At 27.2% G+C, this 22,447-nt stretch overlaps 5 protein-coding genes, 1 non-coding gene and 1 pseudogene across 6 annotated transcripts; 4 read left to right on the forward strand and 3 right to left on the reverse strand.

Moving 5' to 3' along the window:
- Positions 1–312: 312 nt before the first annotated feature.
- On the reverse strand, positions 313–5,476 carry LOC113557204 (60S acidic ribosomal protein P2-like). The gene is made up of 5 exons (XM_026962587.1): positions 5,328–5,476; positions 2,860–3,029; positions 2,472–2,564; positions 2,307–2,392; positions 313–379 (listed from the first exon to the last, which is right to left on the reverse strand). The coding sequence occupies exons 2-4, from the start codon at positions 3,026–3,028 to the stop codon at positions 2,316–2,318; spliced, it is 339 nt and encodes a 112-aa protein (XP_026818388.1). The 5' UTR covers position 3,029; positions 5,328–5,476; the 3' UTR covers positions 313–379; positions 2,307–2,315.
- On the forward strand, positions 1,409–1,803 carry LOC113558200 (annotated as a pseudogene).
- On the reverse strand, positions 3,099–3,170 carry LOC113559517. Its single transcript, XR_003406016.1, has one exon. It is a non-coding gene; the product is annotated as a small nucleolar RNA Me28S-Am982 (small nucleolar RNA).
- Positions 5,477–5,580: 104 nt separating the features above from the next.
- Positions 5,581–7,256, forward strand: LOC113557203 (60S ribosomal protein L19). Its single transcript, XM_026962586.1, has 5 exons — positions 5,581–5,723; positions 6,395–6,501; positions 6,581–6,744; positions 6,804–6,994; positions 7,060–7,256. The coding sequence occupies exons 1-5, from the start codon at positions 5,719–5,721 to the stop codon at positions 7,199–7,201; spliced, it is 609 nt and encodes a 202-aa protein (XP_026818387.1). The 5' UTR covers positions 5,581–5,718; the 3' UTR covers positions 7,202–7,256.
- A 3,506-nt stretch (positions 7,257–10,762) lies between these two features.
- Positions 10,763–12,228, reverse strand: LOC113557047 (mitochondrial import inner membrane translocase subunit Tim16-like). The gene is made up of 2 exons (XM_026962327.1): positions 11,881–12,228; positions 10,763–11,012 (listed from the first exon to the last, which is right to left on the reverse strand). The coding sequence occupies exons 1-2, from the start codon at positions 12,083–12,085 to the stop codon at positions 10,858–10,860; spliced, it is 360 nt and encodes a 119-aa protein (XP_026818128.1). The 5' UTR covers positions 12,086–12,228; the 3' UTR covers positions 10,763–10,857.
- Positions 12,229–12,437: 209 nt separating this feature from the next.
- Positions 12,438–16,951, forward strand: LOC113557045. Its single transcript, XM_026962326.2, has 3 exons — positions 12,438–12,916; positions 14,841–14,907; positions 14,987–16,951. The coding sequence occupies exons 2-3, from the start codon at positions 14,860–14,862 to the stop codon at positions 16,106–16,108; spliced, it is 1,170 nt and encodes a 389-aa protein (XP_026818127.1). The 5' UTR covers positions 12,438–12,916; positions 14,841–14,859; the 3' UTR covers positions 16,109–16,951.
- Positions 16,952–17,869: 918 nt separating this feature from the next.
- LOC113557077 (probable serine/threonine-protein phosphatase PP2A regulatory subunit) lies at positions 17,870–20,996 on the forward strand. Its single transcript, XM_026962374.1, has 6 exons — positions 17,870–17,995; positions 18,959–19,153; positions 19,937–20,156; positions 20,229–20,389; positions 20,443–20,598; positions 20,706–20,996. The coding sequence occupies exons 1-6, from the start codon at positions 17,870–17,872 to the stop codon at positions 20,994–20,996; spliced, it is 1,149 nt and encodes a 382-aa protein (XP_026818175.1).
- The last annotated feature ends 1,451 nt before the right edge of the window (positions 20,997–22,447 follow it).

Below are 22,447 nucleotides of genomic sequence, written 5' to 3' on the forward strand. Positions count from 1 at the left end.
TTTAAGTTTAATTATTTCAAACATTTTAGAACTCTCAAAACAATTTGAAAGTAATAAAGAACTTAAAAGCAGATCCTAATAATAGGTCAAACCAAACCCTAAGTATATGCATACAACATTAAAATATTTCATTGTTAAATTGAGCATTACTTAGTTATTTATTTTGCAGGATTTTAAATTTTTAATCACTAAAAAGTAAAAAGTTATACCTATTATTTAACTATATCAAAATGAAATTTTGAATAATTTGACCACAATCAATACACAGGATAATTCAGATAAGATATTTATAGGTTATAAAGACCATGAGAATAAAAAATTAAAATGTTTATTTTATTGAACCATCAGTTTCTGAAGTGCACAAAAAAATGAGGAAAATCTGAAAAATAAAATTTTAATATTAACCAACTATTAAGATGTATGTATTACTTAAAATATAATGCATTTAAGATACAAATTATAATGTAACTCATACATTTTTAAAGCTTACTACCAAGGGCGCAAATAGGGATGGGGAGGCAAATTGGTAATTATTAGTGTTGGCTAACAATATTGATATTGTGAATAATTCCGATATCGATATCTAAAAATAATTATTGAAAATATTGCGATATCGGCTCAGAACAATTATGTTGACAGATATTCATTTTTATTACTTTTATCTACTAGATAATAAATTATAGCATAGTTCTTTATAAATAAATAAATACTCAATGATTACTTTTCAGTTAGTATAAAATAATTTAAAATTTATAATTAATTTACTCATAATATATTAATATAATATGTATTCTATACTTTTAGTATGCTTTCAATACACTAACAAATTATATAAAATGTAACGTGTTGTAATTATGTAAAAATGTAGATCGATTATTAAAAATATATCGCTGGCCAACACTAGTAATTAACACTCTCATAATGTATGCCATTTGTGAACTAATCACGATTTAAGATAGTATGGTTGCCCATCGACCTATGATAAGATCGTTTTAAACTGGCAACCAAATTAAATAACTAGAACAGCTGGAACATTTACCACTAGCGCTTGCGACATGTGTACCGATTTAGAAACAGAATTTACGAGATTATTTTTTCCCCGACTTTACTAGTATCAAATATTTTCTTAATATTACTGCAGAATAGATGAAATTTTCTGTGATATTACTCTCATACTCATAGAACTCTATAAAAACCACGATTTGAATCCTGATAAATACTTCACTATAAAACTATAATATCTATCTATTATCTTAGTCCATAGCAACTTTATCATCTATGATATATACAAATTTACATCCTCAAAAGATAAAACAATAATTATTCATAAAGTTTTAACATTTGATGCTTAATTGTAATAAAATTGTGTAATTGTGCTAAAAACTAAAATGCCGTGTAGTAACCTAATTAACCTTCACATGACAAATATGTAAAGATTAGTTCTTTCAAAGTTCCAATGAATATTGCCTTACGGTCTGAATGGAAAATGTCTTGGGTATTAACTTAACTAATAATTCTCATGTTTATCATAATCATTTTAAAACTCATGATGCAATAGACACATGGGTATCTGAAAATGGAATAAATAAATACACGGTTAGTACCTTTACTTATAGATATATAATGTATTTATGAACTATTCAACTAGATATAGGTAAAAGTGTAAAACATAACATATAAATATATTTGTAGGTGTGTCTAAAAAATCCTAGACTTAGAGATGGTGCTATACCAGTGAATTTAAATATTAACAATCATGAGTCAACAATTTAAGTAAAAATTTATAACTTAATAACTTATTAACATCATAATAGACTTAGCATCAAGTTTGGCTTTACTCATTATGAATAGTTAAATAATAATATAACAACATAAACTATAAGAATGTTTGTACCTAGTATCTAAATACCTAACTAATTTAAACAAAATTTTATTTAAGAATGAAAAAATTAATAATATACCAGAAAGCCCTAACTCAGAATATATTGAGGACATCAATGATATAATATTTATAAATAAAGATCATTGTTATGTATCGCTATTACATTCAAGCGCTAGTGGTGAATTTTCCAGCTGTTTTTATAGTGATTTCGGTAGACACTTTACATGATTTGTTGGACAACCATACTATCTTAAATCGTGGAACTAACTAAAAACATAAGGGACTTCAGTATCCATAGATTTTTCATTGAAATTGTTTTAGCACCCCCTTAGGAATGTTAATGTTATTAATCAATAACACCTGAAGTCTGCATTATTTAATATTTTAATTGATAAAAATAATAATATACAGATTTAACACTTACATCTTAATCTTAGTTGAACAGTCCAAAGCCCATATCATCATCAGATTCATTATCGGATTCTTCTTTCTTTTCCTCTTTCTTGGCGGCTATAATAATAAAAATATGATGGATTAGAATTATTAAATAATAAAACAAATCTACTTGATAAAAAAAAATGTATTTAACCTTTTTCTTCAGAAGCTGCTGGTGCTGCTGCTCCAGCTCCAGCAGATGCTGCTACGGCAGCACCAGTAGGTACGCTGGCCAATTTGGACCTACCTATAAATAGTAAAACGAATTATAAGTATAAATAATACATAATAATTCAAAACAAATATTTTAGAAAAAAAATAATTATTAATTAAAATTTTGCCATTTACTAATTATACTAATAAATATACTTATCAATTTTCAGATAGAATTACAATCAATACAAATTATTAAATTGTCTAAAGTAACTATAGATATATTAAGTATAACTAAATATTATATAATATGCATATTTAATAAATTCTGGATGTGTAAATAGTAAATTTGTTTTTAATATACTAAAAAAAATATCAGCAATATTTACCACTTTCAATAACTTCATCAACATTCTTTCCTTTCAGTTCTTTGAGAATGAGACTAACTTTAGCAGAGTCAGATTCAATACCAACAGAACTAAGGATTTTTTCAATTTCATCACTGGATGGTTCTTTTCCACTCAAGGAACCTAACAAATATGCAGCCACGTAACGCATTCTATAATATAATGATAATTAAAAATTAAGAACACTCAATATTTTAGATATGTAAATGTGTTTTATTATTTGCTTTCAGAAAATATTAATCATCAAAATAATTTCAGCCGAAAGATGGTATTAAAATTATTCATCATTAGCAAAAACTAAACATCATTATATTTAAGTTATAAGAAAATTATATTAAAAATTTATTAATTTTACAATATAAGTTATATGAATGGGAAATTTACAGATGGGCTTGAAGGCTTGTTGTTACAAAACAATATCCCCGGACAACTGTTAATTATACTATTGCAGTAAGTTACCAATTTCTGATCAATGATATTTATACTGAAATATTTAATCGGAGAAGTCTGCTAAATATGCAATTATTTTATTATTTGAAGGATACATACAAATTCAAATATCTAATGAAGTAAAATAAAGAAAAGTATGTAAGGTGGATACTACAGTAGGTGTCGAGTGGATCACTTTTAATAGGAGACACACATTTATAATAAACATAAAAGATTAAAGTCCCATAAATGATTGTCGTTTATGAATTATATCATATTATTTACCATATAAATATGTAATTATGTCTAAATTAAAAATTAAGTCTAGATATCAAAAAAAAAAAATAACCATTTTTATTCTTTAGTTTCAATGTGAATTACTAATGAATTAGAAGCAACTTTGTATTACATTTTCAAACCTTAGCTTTAAAAACAACAATTTAATACATTTTTAGTAAACATTTGAATTTCAAATTATAAAATAAATTAAGCATAGGTATTTTAAATATTTTTAAGGTAAAAAGAAAATATATGAGATACCTATCTTATACTCAAATTTTAGGCTTTTCGATAAAAAAAATTTAAAACAACTCAAAAGTTGTATTTTAAAAATCAGTAAATATAAACCAATGAATATAATTAATCAGTTAACACTTGCATTAGGTTTCAGACCCAAAAGATGGTTTGTCAATAGTGTAAATCATCAATAATAAAAACATATATGTAGGTATTAAATACAATTTATTTTAATACCTAAAAATTAAAATATTGAGAACAGACAGTTTATACAGTTTATTTTTTTTTTAAATTATTTAAATTATGTAATCAAATAAAATTCATTTTTAAGTTTAAAATATGTTGATAAATTATTATTACTTATTACCTATTATATTATATAAATTAATCAATTTATTTCAGTACACATAATAGCAACAAGTGGTATTGAAATATTGTAAAACATAAAAAATATTTTTAATAAATTAATTTTAACAATTTGATCTAATTATAATATTAACATACGAAAAATTAATATGATAAATCCATTTAATACATGAATATCAGGTTTCAAACCTGATAGTATGTATTGTAAATCATAAAAAATGTAATCAAACATCATATCATAATACTATTATCAGGATACAAAAGTTAAAATCAAAATTCAAACCAAAATAATGGTAAATTATTCAAAGCTACCAAACCACAAGTTGGTATTTACTAAATTTCTATTATATTTATATCAGATAGGTAATTTACTATATATATATATATATTGATATAAACTATGTATTTGTTTTAAACATTTAAGTTGTAAATAGAGTCATGAGAATTTAAAATTGTTTTCATCATAAATTCATAACTATCCATTGAAAGATGGTGATATTATACCATCACTTAGGTACATATTTATATTTAAGGTTTTAAGAATAGCAAAGCACGCATATGTAATATTATGATAGAATAGATTGAAAGGATTTAAAGTTATTCTTTAATTATCTAAGATCTTTATAGGTAAGTTCTATATGCATTGGCAGATTTATAACAGAAAAATGCATTACAAAAGTAAAATTATGGAATACCACCGGCATTAAAACGGATACAGGCCAGCCAAACAAATATCATTAGAGGCATGTATCAGTATTCAATGCCAATGATCGTATAAACATGAAACCTACTGTAAAATAATACATCAACATCGTTCATTTTTTAGATCGTGGTAGCATGTCTCATTGTAAAAACCTATTCATCTGGGACAAAAATCATGAGCAAGTGTAGTTAAATCCAAATATACAATGAGTCTAGTGAATTCGATGAACCAGACACACATACAGCATACACCAACAAGAATACATTGAAAATTCGACAATCATTCACTAGCAATATTCGTGTCTGATGCGTTAACAGGACTAGAGATGGAAGATGAAACACAAACTGATAAACTTTCGCGCGGACCGAAACGACAATAACAACAAATGCCGACAATTGAACGAATAGTTAACATTATTAATAATAATAAAACATACTTTTAAGTCTGTTGGACACGAAACGTGTGACGACAATGACAAAACTCGAAAAATAATAAAAATAATATAAACACGACAAAACTCGTAACTTGGTAAATTTTAAAGTGTACGGCGGTCGGCGGCGTCAAAAAAAGATAGGTTAAAAAATAAAAGCGACCACGGTGACATGTATTCTGTGACCGTGTCATGGAAGAGAGTGGTGAGCGCTCACGGACAGTCGTCCTCATTGGCTCGTATCATTCCTCCATGCTATTTGAGGTTATAAACACATACATAAATCGTTCTTCTTTCACTTGTGAACGAGGAGAGACTATTCGAAGTCTCTGTTTCTGATTTCTGGAGTGGCGTTGTTTTACGTCGTTTCGCGTTGCGCTAGGGTCAATCCAGGAAAATGAGGTAAGTTTGTCATTAATGTTTTCATAACATATAATACATTATTCACGGAAATCAGACAACCACCGTCTCGTATCGTTCGTCAACCGCCGCTATGGCCGACATAGATCCGTGCCACATGTGTGTGACTATACTTTTCACACCATCACTAGTTTCCTGTTGTTGATACCCAGTATGTTGCCGTACGATTTTTGATCAAAAAACATACCAGGACCGTACGTAATACGTATTATGGCCGCGGAATCAACGGGTTGAAGGATCGGATCGAACCCTCCTCCCTCAACTCTCCCCGTTAAAGTTCAATATTCTTGGTTGGTGGGGACAACTTAGCTCTTTAAGAACCCTCACAATTAAAAATCACCACCTGTTCAAATAGTAAAGCATGGAAGTCAATAGCGTCCAACAAATATATCCGCTATTGCTCTCAGAATATGCATGAGACTTGCCTTAGATTTAATTTCTTTAGTAACATTTTCAGTAATCTAGTATTTGCCATCTCTGTAACTTAGCTGAAAATAATTATTTTCATGTATTACTTTTTACATAATCCTCTTTAATGTATTGATGATTAAAATTATAAAAAAAAAACATTTTTATCTCCTACTTATGAAGTATATATGTATACCTATATTATTATAATCTTAAAATATTAAATTGTGCTTTTATTTTTACAGTTCGTTAAAGCTTCAAAAAAGACTTGCCGCTTCGGTAATGCGATGCGGTAAGAAGAAGGTATGGTTGGATCCAAATGAAATTAATGAAATTGCCAACACCAATTCCAGTAAGTAATTTAAATCCAAATTATTTTACATGCATAAGTACTTAATACAATTTATTAAATCTTGTTAAATCAATTTCAGGACAAAATATTCGTAAGTTGATCAAAGATGGTTTAATCATCAAAAAGCCAGTAGCTGTACACTCTAGGGCTCGTGCACGTAAAAATGCTGAAGCCAGGAGAAAAGGTCGTCATTGTGGTTTTGGTAAAAGAAAGGGTACTGCTAATGCTCGAACACCTCAAAAAGTATGAACTGTATATTTCTTATATTAAGAAATTTTAAACTAAAATCTCCATTTTAATAGGATCTTTGGGTGAAAAGAATGCGAGTATTGAGGCGATTGCTGAAGAAATACCGTGAAGCAAAGAAAATTGACAACCATCTTTACCATCAGTTGTACATGAAGGCAAAGGGTAATGTATTCAAAAACAAGCGTGTATTGATGGAGTTCATTCACAAAAAGAAAGCAGAGAAAGCCCGTGCCAAGATGTTGAGGTATTATAAACATTCTAATAATAATATATTATAATTGTTTCATTTATAACCATTTAATATTTTAGTGATCAAGCTGAAGCTAGACGTCAAAAAGTTAAGGAAGCTAGGAAACGTAAGGAAGCAAGATTTTTACAAAATAGGAAAGACCTTTTGGCTGCATATGCACGAGAAGATGAAAAGGCTGCTGCTGCTGCAGGAAAGAAGTAACCTGTTTTTGTAAATGTTTTTATTTTCTAATACAATATTTTGATCTATTGGAGAATTGAAAATCTTTTTTCTTTTTATGCCTTAATATATCCTTATTTTATAAATGAAATACTTTATTACAGTTGGTTTGGGTTATCTGTCTTTAACCCATAGAATACTCTATGCTTTAACCACAAATAATATTTATTTTTAGGTTATAATTTTCATTTGAATTTAAACTTGATTACTTTAATTTTCTAGTTTTATAAATAAAAAACTAATTTCCTTTGAGACTAGGTCACATTTATAATTTAAATGTTTAAAAAAAAAAATAATCTTTAACATGTTTACTATGGTGTCTACTATAATTTAAGTTTCATAATATTATGAAATATCAAGTGCTACTTCTACTATTAAAATTGTTGATTGCATTCATAACATGAAATAAAAAGTGAAGAGTATAGAGAATTTATTTAATTTATCTTCTTCCAAAGGTAAACATTTTTTAGGTATATATTCTTGAAGAAATGTAGTAGTTCAATTGGTTAAGCTGAATTGTTTATAGCTGATGGTAGTATTTGTTTAAATAATAAAGCATCTTTTAGAAGTCAACTAAACTAATGGTAGTAGTATTGTTTAGATTGAAGGTTTGTCATTTTGGTTAAATCTAATATCTAAATAATTTAGTGCTGTACGTACAATTATACTCTGTCCAGCAAGAGAATGGGCCGCAAACCGACCAAAATCAGTTTTTCCGTAAATTCCCCAATCATACCCAGCCATAAGCAAACCAATTTTAATAGCATAGTGATGCAGGGGATTGTACAGAATCAGTGTGTTTTCTCGCTGGACAGACTAGGAACCTAAATCCCTTTCATTTTTTTATTTTTTAAGATTTAATAATAATTGAAGCATACACTAATGAGATGGAGAATTATTCAAATGTATAATATTTAAATATTACATATTAAAATTTATTTTGTAATATGTAATTTAATAATAATATTTTTATCTAATAAATATTATGCAGGCATTGTGGCAGTTATCGTCCAATATTTTAGTTTTATTTTGTTAAAAAAAGAACTTATTTAGTATTTGTAGTCAAGCTGGGCGTTAACAAGTTAAAAGTTGAGTTAATTTTAATTTATTAACTTAACTAGTTACGTTTGGATTTTCATTAACTTACTAAATTTATTTTTTTTTTACATTCACTATTTCAGTCGTTTTCATGTAACAAGTAAACTATCAAGTAACAATAATAATAATATAAAATAAGCATAATATAATAATATAATTTGTTAGAAACAAAAAAAAAAAAATTAAATAAAACATACTATATAGAAATACAGTATGTTGTATGTGAAGTATAAGCATTATAGTTTATACTCTATAATTTAGTTATGTGTTGATAAGAAATAAAGTACGCTAACAAATAAAAAAAAAAAATAACTTTTTTTTAACTTCATAAAAAGTTTAAAAAAATTGTGTATTAACTTTTAACTTAACTGAGTTTACCAAAAATGTTATTAACTTTTAACTTTTTCTTATTGATGCATATTAACTTAATGGAGTTTAAAAAAATCATTGACTTGCCCAGCCTTGTTTTTAGTATACCCAAAAAAGTATCGTTACTGTAAAAAATGAAAATTACCTGGACGTCCGTTTTTTAGGAAGTATGAAAGTAAGTTAATTAAATTAAGTATTTATTTGTGTGGCTACTGGCTATAGCTCTAATATTTTAGATTTAGTTGTGCCATTACGTAAGTATGAATAGCAAAAAATTATTCTTTTAATAATGAATATTTATTATTTGAAAAATTTAAGACATATTTATATTATGTTTAAATTTATTAATTTTTTACTAAAAAATCTAAAGCATTAATTAAATATAACAACATAAATACATAATATTATTTTGATTAAGAAAAAAGTAAAATATTATTCTAAAAGTTTCATTAGATGTTGCTTATTAGTGTATTATTTTATTATTATTATTAATAATCATACACAATATTATTGGTTTGGTGAAAATATTACTTCTTCACTCTAAGATAAAATCTTAATCTATTTTTTTTAATAGTCTGACCTTACCCAGCTAATTGTTTAGTCTGAACCCGCCTGTGTATCTAATTACTAAATTAAAGGTCTAACTCAAATTCATGCAGATATTTACTATATACCCCCAATGGCAATTTAAAATTTTAAGTTAAAAACCTAATGCCATTGATTATACAATATATCAATATTTATTAACAATGTTTATACTTGAGTAAATAAAAATAATACTTTTCTTTTAATTAAATCATGTTAGTTGTTTTTATTATACACAATAAAAATTAAATTAACCATATTAAATTATACTAAAACTTTAAAGGTATATCACCACATAGATATTTATAATTTAACTGAGACCAAACTAATATTTGTTATTTTCCAACATTTAAACAATTGAATGATTTGAGACTTGCTGTGCCAGGTAGCATTATGGCTGTATTTTTTAACAATTACTCGTAATACCCCACATGACAAAATTAAGACTCTGGTAAGCTTATAAATGGTTTATTTTGAATTAATTTAACACATGGTTATCTGAATTTAATATGTGTTAAGAAACCGAAAGACTGTCATAGGATTTCCATAGTTATTAATCACACACTAAAATACTTATTTGTATAAGTTTTATTTAGTAATGAAAATATAAACACATTCAATGAAAATACATTTTTCTTCATTAATTAAAAAAAAAAAAAAACATTTTTATTACTTTCTAGTTTCTACACAAAAAGTATACTTAATACGACCAATGAATAAGTATAATAAAAATTAAAAAATATATTACAATACTTTTACTAAAATGTGCAAAATATTGCAAAGAAATGTTTTTTTGAATGAAGTTAGTTTGAAACAAATATTATTTATTTTGTATTTACACTTAGTACAAAAATAACGTTAAATTAATGATTTCACAGTTCACAAATATGACCATGCTAGTTTGTTTTAGGACTTATATTACACTGTTATATCAATAAAATTAAAACGGCTTTATAGTCATTCACAAATTACTGCTCTTATCTATCCATTATAAATTTTGAAATTTATATTTGTTATTTGTTTTTAGAAAAATGTAGTAAGTTATTCTTTTAACAGTTTTTAATAAAATATTTCAGAACATAATAATAACTTAACTTAATATCACAGCACATAGATTAGGTAAATAATTTGTTTTTATATGAACTGTGATTATAAAACGACATTGAATTTTATTCTCCCATAACATAAAATTAACATGTTCTACTAAATTTAACAAACAACATTTCATGCAAAATTTATCCAATGAATTCAAAAATATGAAACCTGTTCTTTAATATAATAATCTGGTTTCAACACCAAATACAGTAAGTCTTCATTTCCATATTAACATGTCAGGTTCAATATTATTCAACATATCTAGTCTCAATCTTAATATCTACAGCAATAACAAATAATTTTGTATGCCACCTTGCAGATATAATATTACAAAAAACACTTAACATTTTCAGTTTTACAGTTTATTATATAATTTGATACAATTGACTAAATATCTAAATTAAAAAATAATTGTTTTTATTTTATTATAACAAAATTATACATGTTTATTAACACATAAAATAATATATTAGTTACCTACTCTATATTATTTACGCTTTTTCACTACTCTTATTGGCAATTTCTTTATCTAGTCGTTCTTTAGCTCTGTATATTTTAGACTGTAGGTAAAATGAACCACCTACTGATTTGTCATTTATTTTGAACAAATATTCATATCTTTTCTGGATTTCATCTTGGGTCATATCTAAAACAATAAATCTAAATATTAATAAACAATTTCTTGGTGATAAATAATTGATTGTTCATTTAAAAATTAAATATTTTTATAATAAATAGGTAAAGTTTACACAAACTTCAAGCTTTAGTAATATGATTATTTATGAGTTAACTAAGTACCTATGGTAAAAAAATAAAAGAATTTCATAAGTAACACAAATATAAAAATTGATTTAATACAACAAAACAGATATTATATATTTTTTTTTATTCTGTAAAATTTTATTGAAGTTAATATTAAATAGTAAATTGATTGTAAAACTTGAAGTCCCAACACTGGTTGGCTCCTTTACACAACCCCTACTATATTTATATTTTTTATCATACAGTTTTTAATCTTGTATTTTATTTTTCTAAATATATATATATACATTAAAATATTTTATAATAATTTTTGGCTAAACAACATTAAAAAACACAACCATTTTGTTCTCTAGTATATTCATTTGAATATTGAATAAGAAAATCTATGTCTTTTTTAAAGTTTATTACAAAAATGTCTTAAACATGACTCCTAGGTGTTTAACTGCATTGTTTATTAGAATTATTTTGTTACCTCAATAGAGGGATATGAAGATAAATTTGTATAAAAGCCCTTTGTGCCAAACACGGTCAAATGGCTGCTAAGAAAGACAGCTGATAAAAATGTTTTTTGTTTGATGTATGATTGTATGTATTTATGTACTATACATATTACTGATCCATTTGTGTACTTATAGTGAAGCGAAGAATGTTTGAGAAAAAAAGGACCGATCATTCATAATTGCAAAATTTCAAATTTTAAAACAGAAAATCAAATGTACGATGAACACAAACTCGAAAATAAAGGCACGTACCTTGGACGTTCAATATCTGTTTGGCTTCCTCCAACGTGATACCGGCCTTGGCATTGGCTGCGGCGTGAGCTGCGCCCGCGCGTCCTCCACCAGCCCTGCGAGCGGACTCCTGACTTGCGGCGTATTCCTGTTTGAGAGCTTTGGTCAATGCCTTGCCGACGATCTGAGAGCCGATGATAATTATTTGCACGATATACTTGGCCATGGTTCGAACGTCGTACCACGGACGAAAGTGCGGACTATCGTTATCACATCGATACTGCGACAGCCACCGCTGATAGCGATAGCGTGTGGCACATAGAGTAACACTCTATGGTGTGGCACGTCTACTCACCTTTCATGACATATTCAGGGCGACTTGGCTGCACTGAAGCACCGCTGTTGCCTGTGTAGCCTGTTAATGTAACGTGTTGAATGTAAAATGTCGAATGACGGACTACGATAATAAAATAAAATAAATAATAAATATTATAATTAATGTGGTATCACAAAATTGTTATCATGTGACGCCGTGATGGTCGGTATTTCGGTGTACGGTCGGATTGCTGATTGCTCTCAGGACCCAGACTGTCAACGGGCCACAGGCTTTCTCGTTGAGGACTCTTGTCACTTCTGAGTTCTGACGTTTAAAGCGTCGTCGGCGTCGATGCGTCGAACTCATCTCATCTTGTAACTTGAAATTTGTATGATTTTCCAAATGTCTTTCAATCGATCGTCGCCGAACACTGCCTTATGAAACTATAGCAGATCTTCGTAACAAACCACTCACCTTTAGCCCATCTAGATTGTTACTTTAAAATTTCGTTTAGTTCGTGGCTCAAACACCTATTAATGTATTATATCGCGTGTGATATCAATAAATCGAGTTTAATTTCATCGCAAGATCACTTGGCCCATACAGCATACTCTAGTCTTCCCTAGTCTACACGTAAATTGGTGTGGACGTATGGTTCAATTCTGTCAACAATACTCAGTGTGGTTCGCAGACCTATTGCCTCTACTGATCAGTACTTGCCGCTTGGTTCGTACTAAGTTGGTAAGTTTTTTACTACCGATGTTAGGATACTTCACCTTCTAAACCCTCAAAAAAATATTAACATATTCAATTATTAAATAGGTGCAGTTTTAATATTAGATGAGTAATAGTAAACCATTCTTTTTTTTCTTGGCACTTTAAGGTACTTTACTTTGTATTAAAATTATACTTTTAAAAATATAATTACATATTTAGTTATACTTATACAGTAATCAATATTATTCATATTGTCTAATGTCCGGTGGTGGATTTAAGAGGAGGGGGTAAGGAGCCTGCCCCCCCCCCTTTGACAGTTATATTTGTAAAGCCTAATATCAAATCCTAAATATTGTGTTTACAAAATTATATGATACGATATACAACAATATGAATAATTTCGGCTCTCCCCCTAAAAAATCCGCCATTGCTAACATTTAAGGATGAGTTGATAACTATTTTAAAAGTTTGTTAAGCCTCCCTTGACACCTCCCAATAGTGGACGTCTTTTGGAATGAGACATTTTTACTGCTTTTCAATGGAGGAACATCTTTCTTAAACTTAATTAAAAATAATAACAAAAACACAACAGAAAAAATTTGCTTATACTAGTGTAACAATAATGAACTTGTTCAAAATCAGTTTTTTATTTTTTATTTGTATTTATACAATCTGTAAATATAATATATTTTTACAATAAGTATACGTAATATATGGGAGGAGGAAACTGTTTGCTTAATTGAAGAATCCATCCAGGTACTTCATGGGATGTGAAGTGGTTTTTTTTTATTATTATTATTCAGTTAGATGGTCGCGGCACCATCTGTGTTTTAGTTATCTTCTGGGATCACCTAGGAGATGTTGAGAGTAGATAGGTTTGAAATTAGAGGATTGCGATGGTTGGATAGATTTGAGTGGAAGCTTTTATAGAGTTTTGGCTATGTGTTGTACTGTTGGAACGGAGAGGTCATTATGGAGTGTATCGTTTGAAACATAGAAGGAGTTTTGACTATTTATTGGAGGGATTTTGATTGGAATGTTTGCATTTTTTTTATGTTTGATGGTTTGGCTAAACGCCTGAACCCCAAAGTTGTATACCATTTGATTATATAGGTTTTAGTAAAGTTTATATATGAGTATTTTGTTGTTCATATTGACGTTTTACACAAATTTGAATTGTTTTTATGTATGTATGAATGCATTCCTTTTTATATTAATTTAAATGTGTAATTTTTAAATATTAAAATTCTTATACCTATCAGTAAAACATTAAATAATAATATTAAGTATAATTTAATTTAACTTAGTACATATTTTTTCCTTGTACATATTTACCTTTAATGAATTTAAAAAATGTACTCCCTCTGAATAACAGACACTTCCAAATAACGGACAAAATTTTGGTGACCAAGGGCCTGCTATTCATAGGTTTTGCTGTATACTATGTACCCATAGTCCTTCAAATATATCATTACAAAACTGGTGAATAAAATTAAACTTTATAATTTTAAATTTGAATGGTTCCATGTATTTAAAGTTCTTAATCTTAGTGATAGTTTTTTATGGACATTGCCTAAATATTTTTATTTACTGTGACTGATTCAAATAAGTTCCGTGTACATATTGGTGATCAAATTATTCAGTCTGACAAAACATTAATTCCTGAAACATTGTACTTTAAATTTTACTTTTGAGATAATTTTAAAAATTTACCATGATTTTACAAATCTAAAAATATAAATATTTATAGTTTATACTTTTTGGTTTTAACATAATTTTATGTTAAATATCTAGGAGCTGGTGAAACTGGTTTTCTAGGGTTAGGTAAAAGTCTTCTTTATACATACCTAGTTTAAGGATTTATATATGATATTCAATCTGCGTGTATCACTAATCACTATGTATCATAAATTATACATATATAATATATTTACATATATTTTTACAGAATTAAACAAAAATTTAAAATGGATGACTACAGTTTATGTCCATGTGTGCGTATTGAAAACCCTAAAGTAATTATTACTGTTTATATTTTTTTATTTTATCATTTTAAAATTCTATTGATTTAATACCTTGTTTTTGTTTTTATAGGACCGTGTATGTTTTTCCAATGATTGTGATACGCGTACTGTATTTACATTAAGTAAATTTGCATATTATGCTTGTATTGACATTCAAAGAAAAGAGTATAACAGAATTAGGAATGCACCAGAAGTCGACATACAAAACTGTTGTCGCCAAATATTTCATACCATTAAAAGAAACATCGATTTGCCATATGATCCAACTCATTTAGATTGTCTCTTTGTATATCGAGAGAGCTTTAGAGTGGCATGTTTTGAAGCAGCAAGAGTTGGACATATGGACTGTTTGAGATTTGCTCACGAAAATGGATTTGAATGGAACTATAAAACATGCAAGAGAGCTGCTAAAAATGGACATCTAGATTGTTTAAAATATGCCCATGAACATGGATGTCCATATGGCAATAATGTTTTAAAAGACTCTGCTAAAGGTGGACACTTAGAGTGTATGAAGTACTTGTACGAAACTGGATGTAGGTTGACAATGTTTGCAACCTCTGCTGCTGCAGAAGGTGGTTTTCTACAATGTTTAAAATATGCTCATGAAATTGGATGTCCTTGGGGAATAAAAACATGCACCAAAGCTGCAGCTGGTGGTTACTTGGATTGTTTAAAATATGCACATAAGAACGGAAGTGTCTTAACCTTGAAAACATGTGCAGCTGCAGCAAGAGGTGGACATTTGAAATGTTTAAAATATGCACATAAAAATAGATGTAGATGGGACGAAGAAACATCAAATAATGCCGCACTTGGTGGACATTTTGAGTGTCTAGTGTATGCACAAAAACATGGATGTCCGTTGGGCCTAAATATTTTGGAAAAGGCTGCAATAGGAGGAAACGTGTATTGTATGAGATACTTGTATAAATTAGGATGTCAAATAGGAAGATTAACCTGTGCTACTGCTGCAAAACACGGGAACTTGGAATGCTTGAAATTTTGCCGTAAAATTGGATGTGAATGGGGAAGACATGTGTGCACCAAAGCTGCAGCTGGTGGCCATTTATCATGTCTCATCTATGCCCATGAACATGGTTGTATTATGACCTGTAACACGTGCACAGCTGCTGCAAGAGATGAACATCTAGAATGTTTAGAGTATAGCCGTCAGTTTGTAAACTGGTAAAAGTGAGATAAAGCGTAAATAAATACTTTTAAATTTTGATTTAAGAATATGCTATTTACTTAAGAAATTGTAATGAGTTAAAAATAAGATACGGATACTTGTTAAATTAAGTACAATTATGAAGGTAAAATAATATTCTGGAGTAAATATATGATTATAATATATATATTATATACTTATTTAAGTTGAAATTTCGTTCGATATAAAGGATGAAACTGACCAATTCAAAATTATTTATAAAAATGTATTTCAAGTGTAATTTTCCTAAGAACGTATTTAGTACCTAGTATAAAATGTAAATATGATAAACACTTAGATTTGTTGTAATTGTAATCAGGCATGGATCCAGGATATCTAATTGGAAGAAGGATATCAAATATGTATAGAATTTACAGAAACCATCATATACCTGATATATTCATTTTCATCATATTTTTTTTTTTGTGAGCAGGGCATTTTGCTTAACCCCTGTATCCATGTCTGCTTGAAATAATATGTATAATTAGTATTTACTATTTAATGTACTTGCAAAGAGCAAATTATTTTATTATATATTCTAATATTCAATGTTAAACATATATTTCTAAAGAACTATGATTGGTAATAAATATTGAACAATTATTTAAATAAAGAAGAAAATAACTATTCTTCAAAAATAAAAATATCATCTAACTAAAAAAATTAAATTGTGGGCGACAACAGGCTTCAGACTCTGTAGAAACGCTAATCAAGCAATTGGTACAGTATCAAGCTACATATTTTATAGTAAAATTTCTTTGAAACTAAAAATAACGTGTTACTATTTATTTGAATTAGAAAAACATTTGATCCTATAGATCATATAGAAAATAGTTAAAAGGTGATTTCAAATAAATTTCCTTTAATATAATTTATAAAAATAAAAAAACTATCAACGTAAATATAAGGTTGGTAATTTCTTTTTGAATACCTATCTAAATTAGGTTTATTCTTCCGGGATAACTGGAAATCCTGAATTTTGTATTATAGTAACTTAGATTAAAGGAGTGTCTATAAAATATAACTACAAGTCAGTGGCGCCGATGTATCAACAACTTTATGTTCCCAACTAGACCTAATTAATTTAACCACTCACCACTTACTACACTATAAACGTATATAATAATCAGACGTGTACAAAATATATCATTTATTTTTTTGTGTAATATTTAAAACATCTATTTTAATCTGTCTACCTAAAAAACCCACCCACCCAAATATATTGTGTTGCGATCGCAACAGATAGATATAGTAATCGGCGCCACTACTACAAGTTATAACTGGAGGCGTAATATATATTATTTTATAATACTTCTTTGAATCTTTGATGAATAATAATTGATGGCTATTAATTTTTGGAAATATCTATGGAAAAAATCGCACTAGACCAGCGATGCATCACTGTAATGACTACGTGTAAAGTTTTATGAATTAGACGAATACGTATAACTTTTTTTGCATTTTTATTTTGACATTTTTACCATGATTAAATAAGTATTAAATAGTTAATTAATCATGATTTAGATCACCACGGTCGTTGATAAATAATATTCATGATAAAACATTGGTAGTCGATAGTCGAGTATCGTCATTACCTATTGTTTTATTTTACTCAATTCGTATTACATAATAATCATAATTCTAGTATCGATATTTTATAATAACAAAAATAGTTTGTTCACTATTCTACGTTTTCCAATTTGACTACTGAGAAAAGTGGTTAGTAGACAGTAGTTACCTACTATGGCTGAACGAATTGAACAAGGAATGTCCGAAACCTATCGCGACGATAACCATTTGACGTTAAATGATGATCATTTGCACGATCGCTCTTTTATCGAAACTGCCATCAACTGTGATTGCCTTGTGGTAAGATTCTGGCTGTTGGCAAAACGTCTTATTTTGATCAAAATATTATTTTATACCTAATTGCATAGGCACCAAGTCATAGAAAAAAGATACCAGGTTAGGAGTACATAACTACATACTATACCCTAATTTTAAATAATGCTTAGGAATATTGTTTAAATTATATAGCGTTTACAGTTATTATTTAAAAATAAGTAGTTTTTTGATGATTATATAAAATAAAATATATTCACTAACATTCCAATTTTTTTAAATTTTTTTTTTTTAAAAAAAACCGTAGGAGTATTAAAACGATTTAGAACAAGTGGAAGGACAAAAATATAATTTTGCACATCCTTCCTCTCCAAATCAGATAAAACTATTAATAGCAAAAAACAAATATTTCAATTACATTTTTATTAATATTAATTATTAATTTCAATTTCCTCGGGGAAAGAAAATATTTAGTATTAAAATTTTAAATAACTTCAACAAGGTATTTGATTGATTATAACATATACCTCCTAACTGATATTTGGGTTAAAAAAATTGACGAAATCGATTACCTATAATTTTGACATTATTAATTATTATTATGTTGTATTACTTCATACTTCATACTTGCTTAATTTTATTTTAAAATTGATGTAATTTTTTAAATAGGTAATTAATATTTCGAAAAATGATGAGGTTGGTTCTGAAATATTACTTTCTACAAATTTATTATTTTAAAATTATTTTTTAATACCGTTTCGTTTTTCGTTTTCGTTTTACCGCTAAAAATTGCTTGGTTTATTTTTCATATTTCATATGTATAATACTTACAAATTGTAACTGTAGTATATTAATTATGTAGGTATTAAATTATATAGGTATACTGCTATCTGTGATACTTAATCAGCTTCGTCGTTAAAATATAACTTATTTGATTGAATTAAATTTACTAACGACATATTTACATATTTTGTTATTATGAATCAATAGAATCGTTTGGAATCAATAAATTTCTTACGGGATGCTGCTTTAAAACTCGGTGCCGAAAATACTCGTAAACACTTAGTACCATACCTTACTCATCTTATTATTGCTGAAAAATTGCCGGAATTGAAAAATTTAGCTGAAGTTTTTGGCGAGTTTGAAAATTATGTAGGAGGACCAAAATATGCTCACATTTTGTTGGTAAGATATGCAGACACTATTATTATTTATTAAGTAGGTAGGTATGAACCATTTATATATAAAAAAATATATATAACTAAACCTTTTTATGGTGGCAACTGGCAAGGCGTGCATTTTTAAATTGAGGAAGCGGTGAAAAAAAATTAAACCAACACATCTAACACTTGACATATTTTTGAAAAATACTCGTTTTTAGGCAATACCCATCACACCAGAAATAAACAAACCTTAAATTAAAAACCAACCACAATACCGAGTTTATAGCGGCTTATAATTATTATCAATTACTTAAAAACAAAAATATTAACGGCGAGTTGTGAGATAATAGAGACATGCTCATAGCACAACGTTAATTATATTATAGAGGTTGTCTCTAATGACGTTTCTATTGTTATCTAGGCATCTTATAGGTAGATTTATTATTTTATACTAGAACAATTTTTAAGATACGCTGTATCTAAGATTTAACTACCTAGTAAGTAGTAATCAAGTAGTAGTAATCTATTATTTATCCATGTTTTAAATACTACCTATTTCACAAATATGTTTGATTTTATTTAGGTTAAATTGTATTTGAAAACTGTTGTAAGATTACCATAATATTCTCAGTTCTCATATTTTTTAAATATTTAGTTTACGAAATTGTTTCTTAGGTTTATAAAGTATCCGGTAGATAATATAATTTAGCCATCATATTTAAAGTAAAAAAAAACAAAGCTAAATAAAATTGTTATCCATTACTTTCAATGGATTTAACTAACAAAAATTTTATCCACTGTTTAGCTACCTCTAGAAGAATTAGCTGGTGTTAAATTAAGTGATGTTAGAATGGCCGCCATAAAATCATTGCAAACATTGGCTGATATTATGGAAGTAATCGATCTGGAGAACTACTTCATACCTTTTATTGCTAGTTTGACGATGAATGATAAAAGTACTAAACGTTTGTCTGTTAGTCATCTTTTCACTACTGTTTATATGCGTGTCAGTCCGAAACATCAAAGTAAATGTTGTCTAATACTTAATACTAAGATATACATTTTTTATATTATAATTGTTTTATCATAATGTATAGGTGATTTAATTGACTATCATTGTTTCTTAAGTTTGGACTCAATACCTTCTGTTCGTCAAAATGCAGCAAATAATTTGGTTGATTTCAGCGAAGTTGTTCATATGTCAATTTTTGACAGTAAATTAACTCCCCGTTTGGAGCAATTTTGTTTTGACCAAAATGTAACTTTATCAAATTTCTATAAATTTAAATTAATTTACTTTTATACAAACAGGAGCATGTTAGAATAATGGCTTTATCAACAGCAATAACAATTTCAAAAAAATTTGATGTTTCCTATACTAAACAGATAATTCTTCCCATTGCATTGAATTTAATAAATGACCCTTCCTGTGGAGTACGTTCAATACTCATTAAGAATATTGCAAAGGTATCATTTTAAATTTGAATTAATTTTTGCATTAATATGTTTAATAATAATTACTAAAAATATGATATTTTTTTATTAATATTAATTGATAATTACTTTTTAAATAGTTGCTTGAAATTTGTGTAAGTTGCTTAAAACTTACTGAAAGTATAATGAAAATGCTTATTTCATTAGCTAAAGACCAACAAATAGAAGTTCGATTACAGTCTGTTAGTGTTCTTTATGATTGTACCGTTATCCTTTATGAAAATTTGACTTACCTAGAAGCTACTAAATTGGTAATCAAATTTTTGATTCCAACATTATACAATTTAAGTCATGATTCTGATGTTAAATGTAAATTGGAGGTATCAGCTGTTTTGGCAAAATTTGGAAAAATAATGCCTGATGTAATGTAAGTTACATAATGTGCATACATTTATATAATATTTTAACTCCATTATTATATTAACTAATTATCATGGGTGTGCCAAAATGTTTTTTTTTTTTTTATGTTGTTTATAGTCGTAATTTGAAACTAACCAAATAATAATAAAAAAAAATGTTAATGTAATTTTATTTTATTTTGAAATATTGTTATGAATAACATGTCATTGTAAACAAATATCTATTTAAAATTAAATTCATTATACATTTAAACATAAACAATTACTTATATAATATTGAGAACAAATAAACAATAGTTTTTGGATTAAAATCATTTCTTGGGACGCCCAGTAAATTATATATACCCACAACTAAAATTGATAACAATGAGTAGCTGGCTTATGTGTATGTGCCAAATGTATGTAAGCAATGTGATATATTTTAATTTTTTATAATTCAATATAATAAAACTTTTTACAAGCACTTTTTTTAAACATACAAGCTACCACTGCTTGACAAACTATGTATACGCCTATATGCCTATATTACAGAATTAAAGATTATTTTGTGGACATGGTAAACAAATTACTTAAAGACAAAAATGTTGATGTAATATTTAATGTTGTGAAATATATGAAGGATATTTTAGGATCACAGTACAATGTAAATATAATAATATAAATACAGTGTATTCAAAAATTTAATGTGATAATAATTGTATATAATTATTAATTATATTAGAGAGCACATTTTATTTTTAATACTCATCTTACCTAAAATAAGTACATTATTTTTAAGACATATATTTTTTCTCTGCACATTGTTATCTAAATATTTCATTGTATTAGGTACATTAGTACTCTAAACTTTAATACCTATTAATAATCAAATATAAATAGGTAATTTAATAATATTACCATAAGAAATCAGTTAATTAAATTTTACATTGCAGAGAAAATATACATTAAGATAACATTTATTTTAAAAAATAATTAAATATATATCTATGTTTTACAATATAATAAATATATTTGTAAAGAGAAGTATTACTTGATTTTTTTAAGCAAAGAAAAGTCCTTGACATGTTTGCTCTGAAAATTAAATATTTAGAAAATATAATTTTTTTTTACTAGAAAATGTTCTAAAAAAAGCTCACCCTGTTCATTTTTATCATTAAAATATCTATTTATGTATATATAGAATTTGATAGTACTGCCAGAAGATCGATTAATATGCTGTTTGAAAGCATTTATTATAAATGATTCATGGAAAATGCGAAACACTGGTGCAATTTATTTATATATATTGGCAATTCAAAAAGGTCTCAAATTTTTTGAAGATTATCTAGAACAGTCATTTTTAATACTACTAACTGACACGAGTAAATATTATATATTATTATCTTTCAATCATTGCGTTGATTGCTTCTGTACAAAAGTTTAATATTTAATATTTTCTAGAACCAACTGTTCAGCAAACTGCT

The sequence above is a fragment of the Rhopalosiphum maidis genome, chromosome 4, assembly GCF_003676215.2.
Source record: "Rhopalosiphum maidis isolate BTI-1 chromosome 4, ASM367621v3, whole genome shotgun sequence".
NCBI classification, from domain to species: Eukaryota; Metazoa; Arthropoda; class Insecta; order Hemiptera; family Aphididae; genus Rhopalosiphum; species Rhopalosiphum maidis.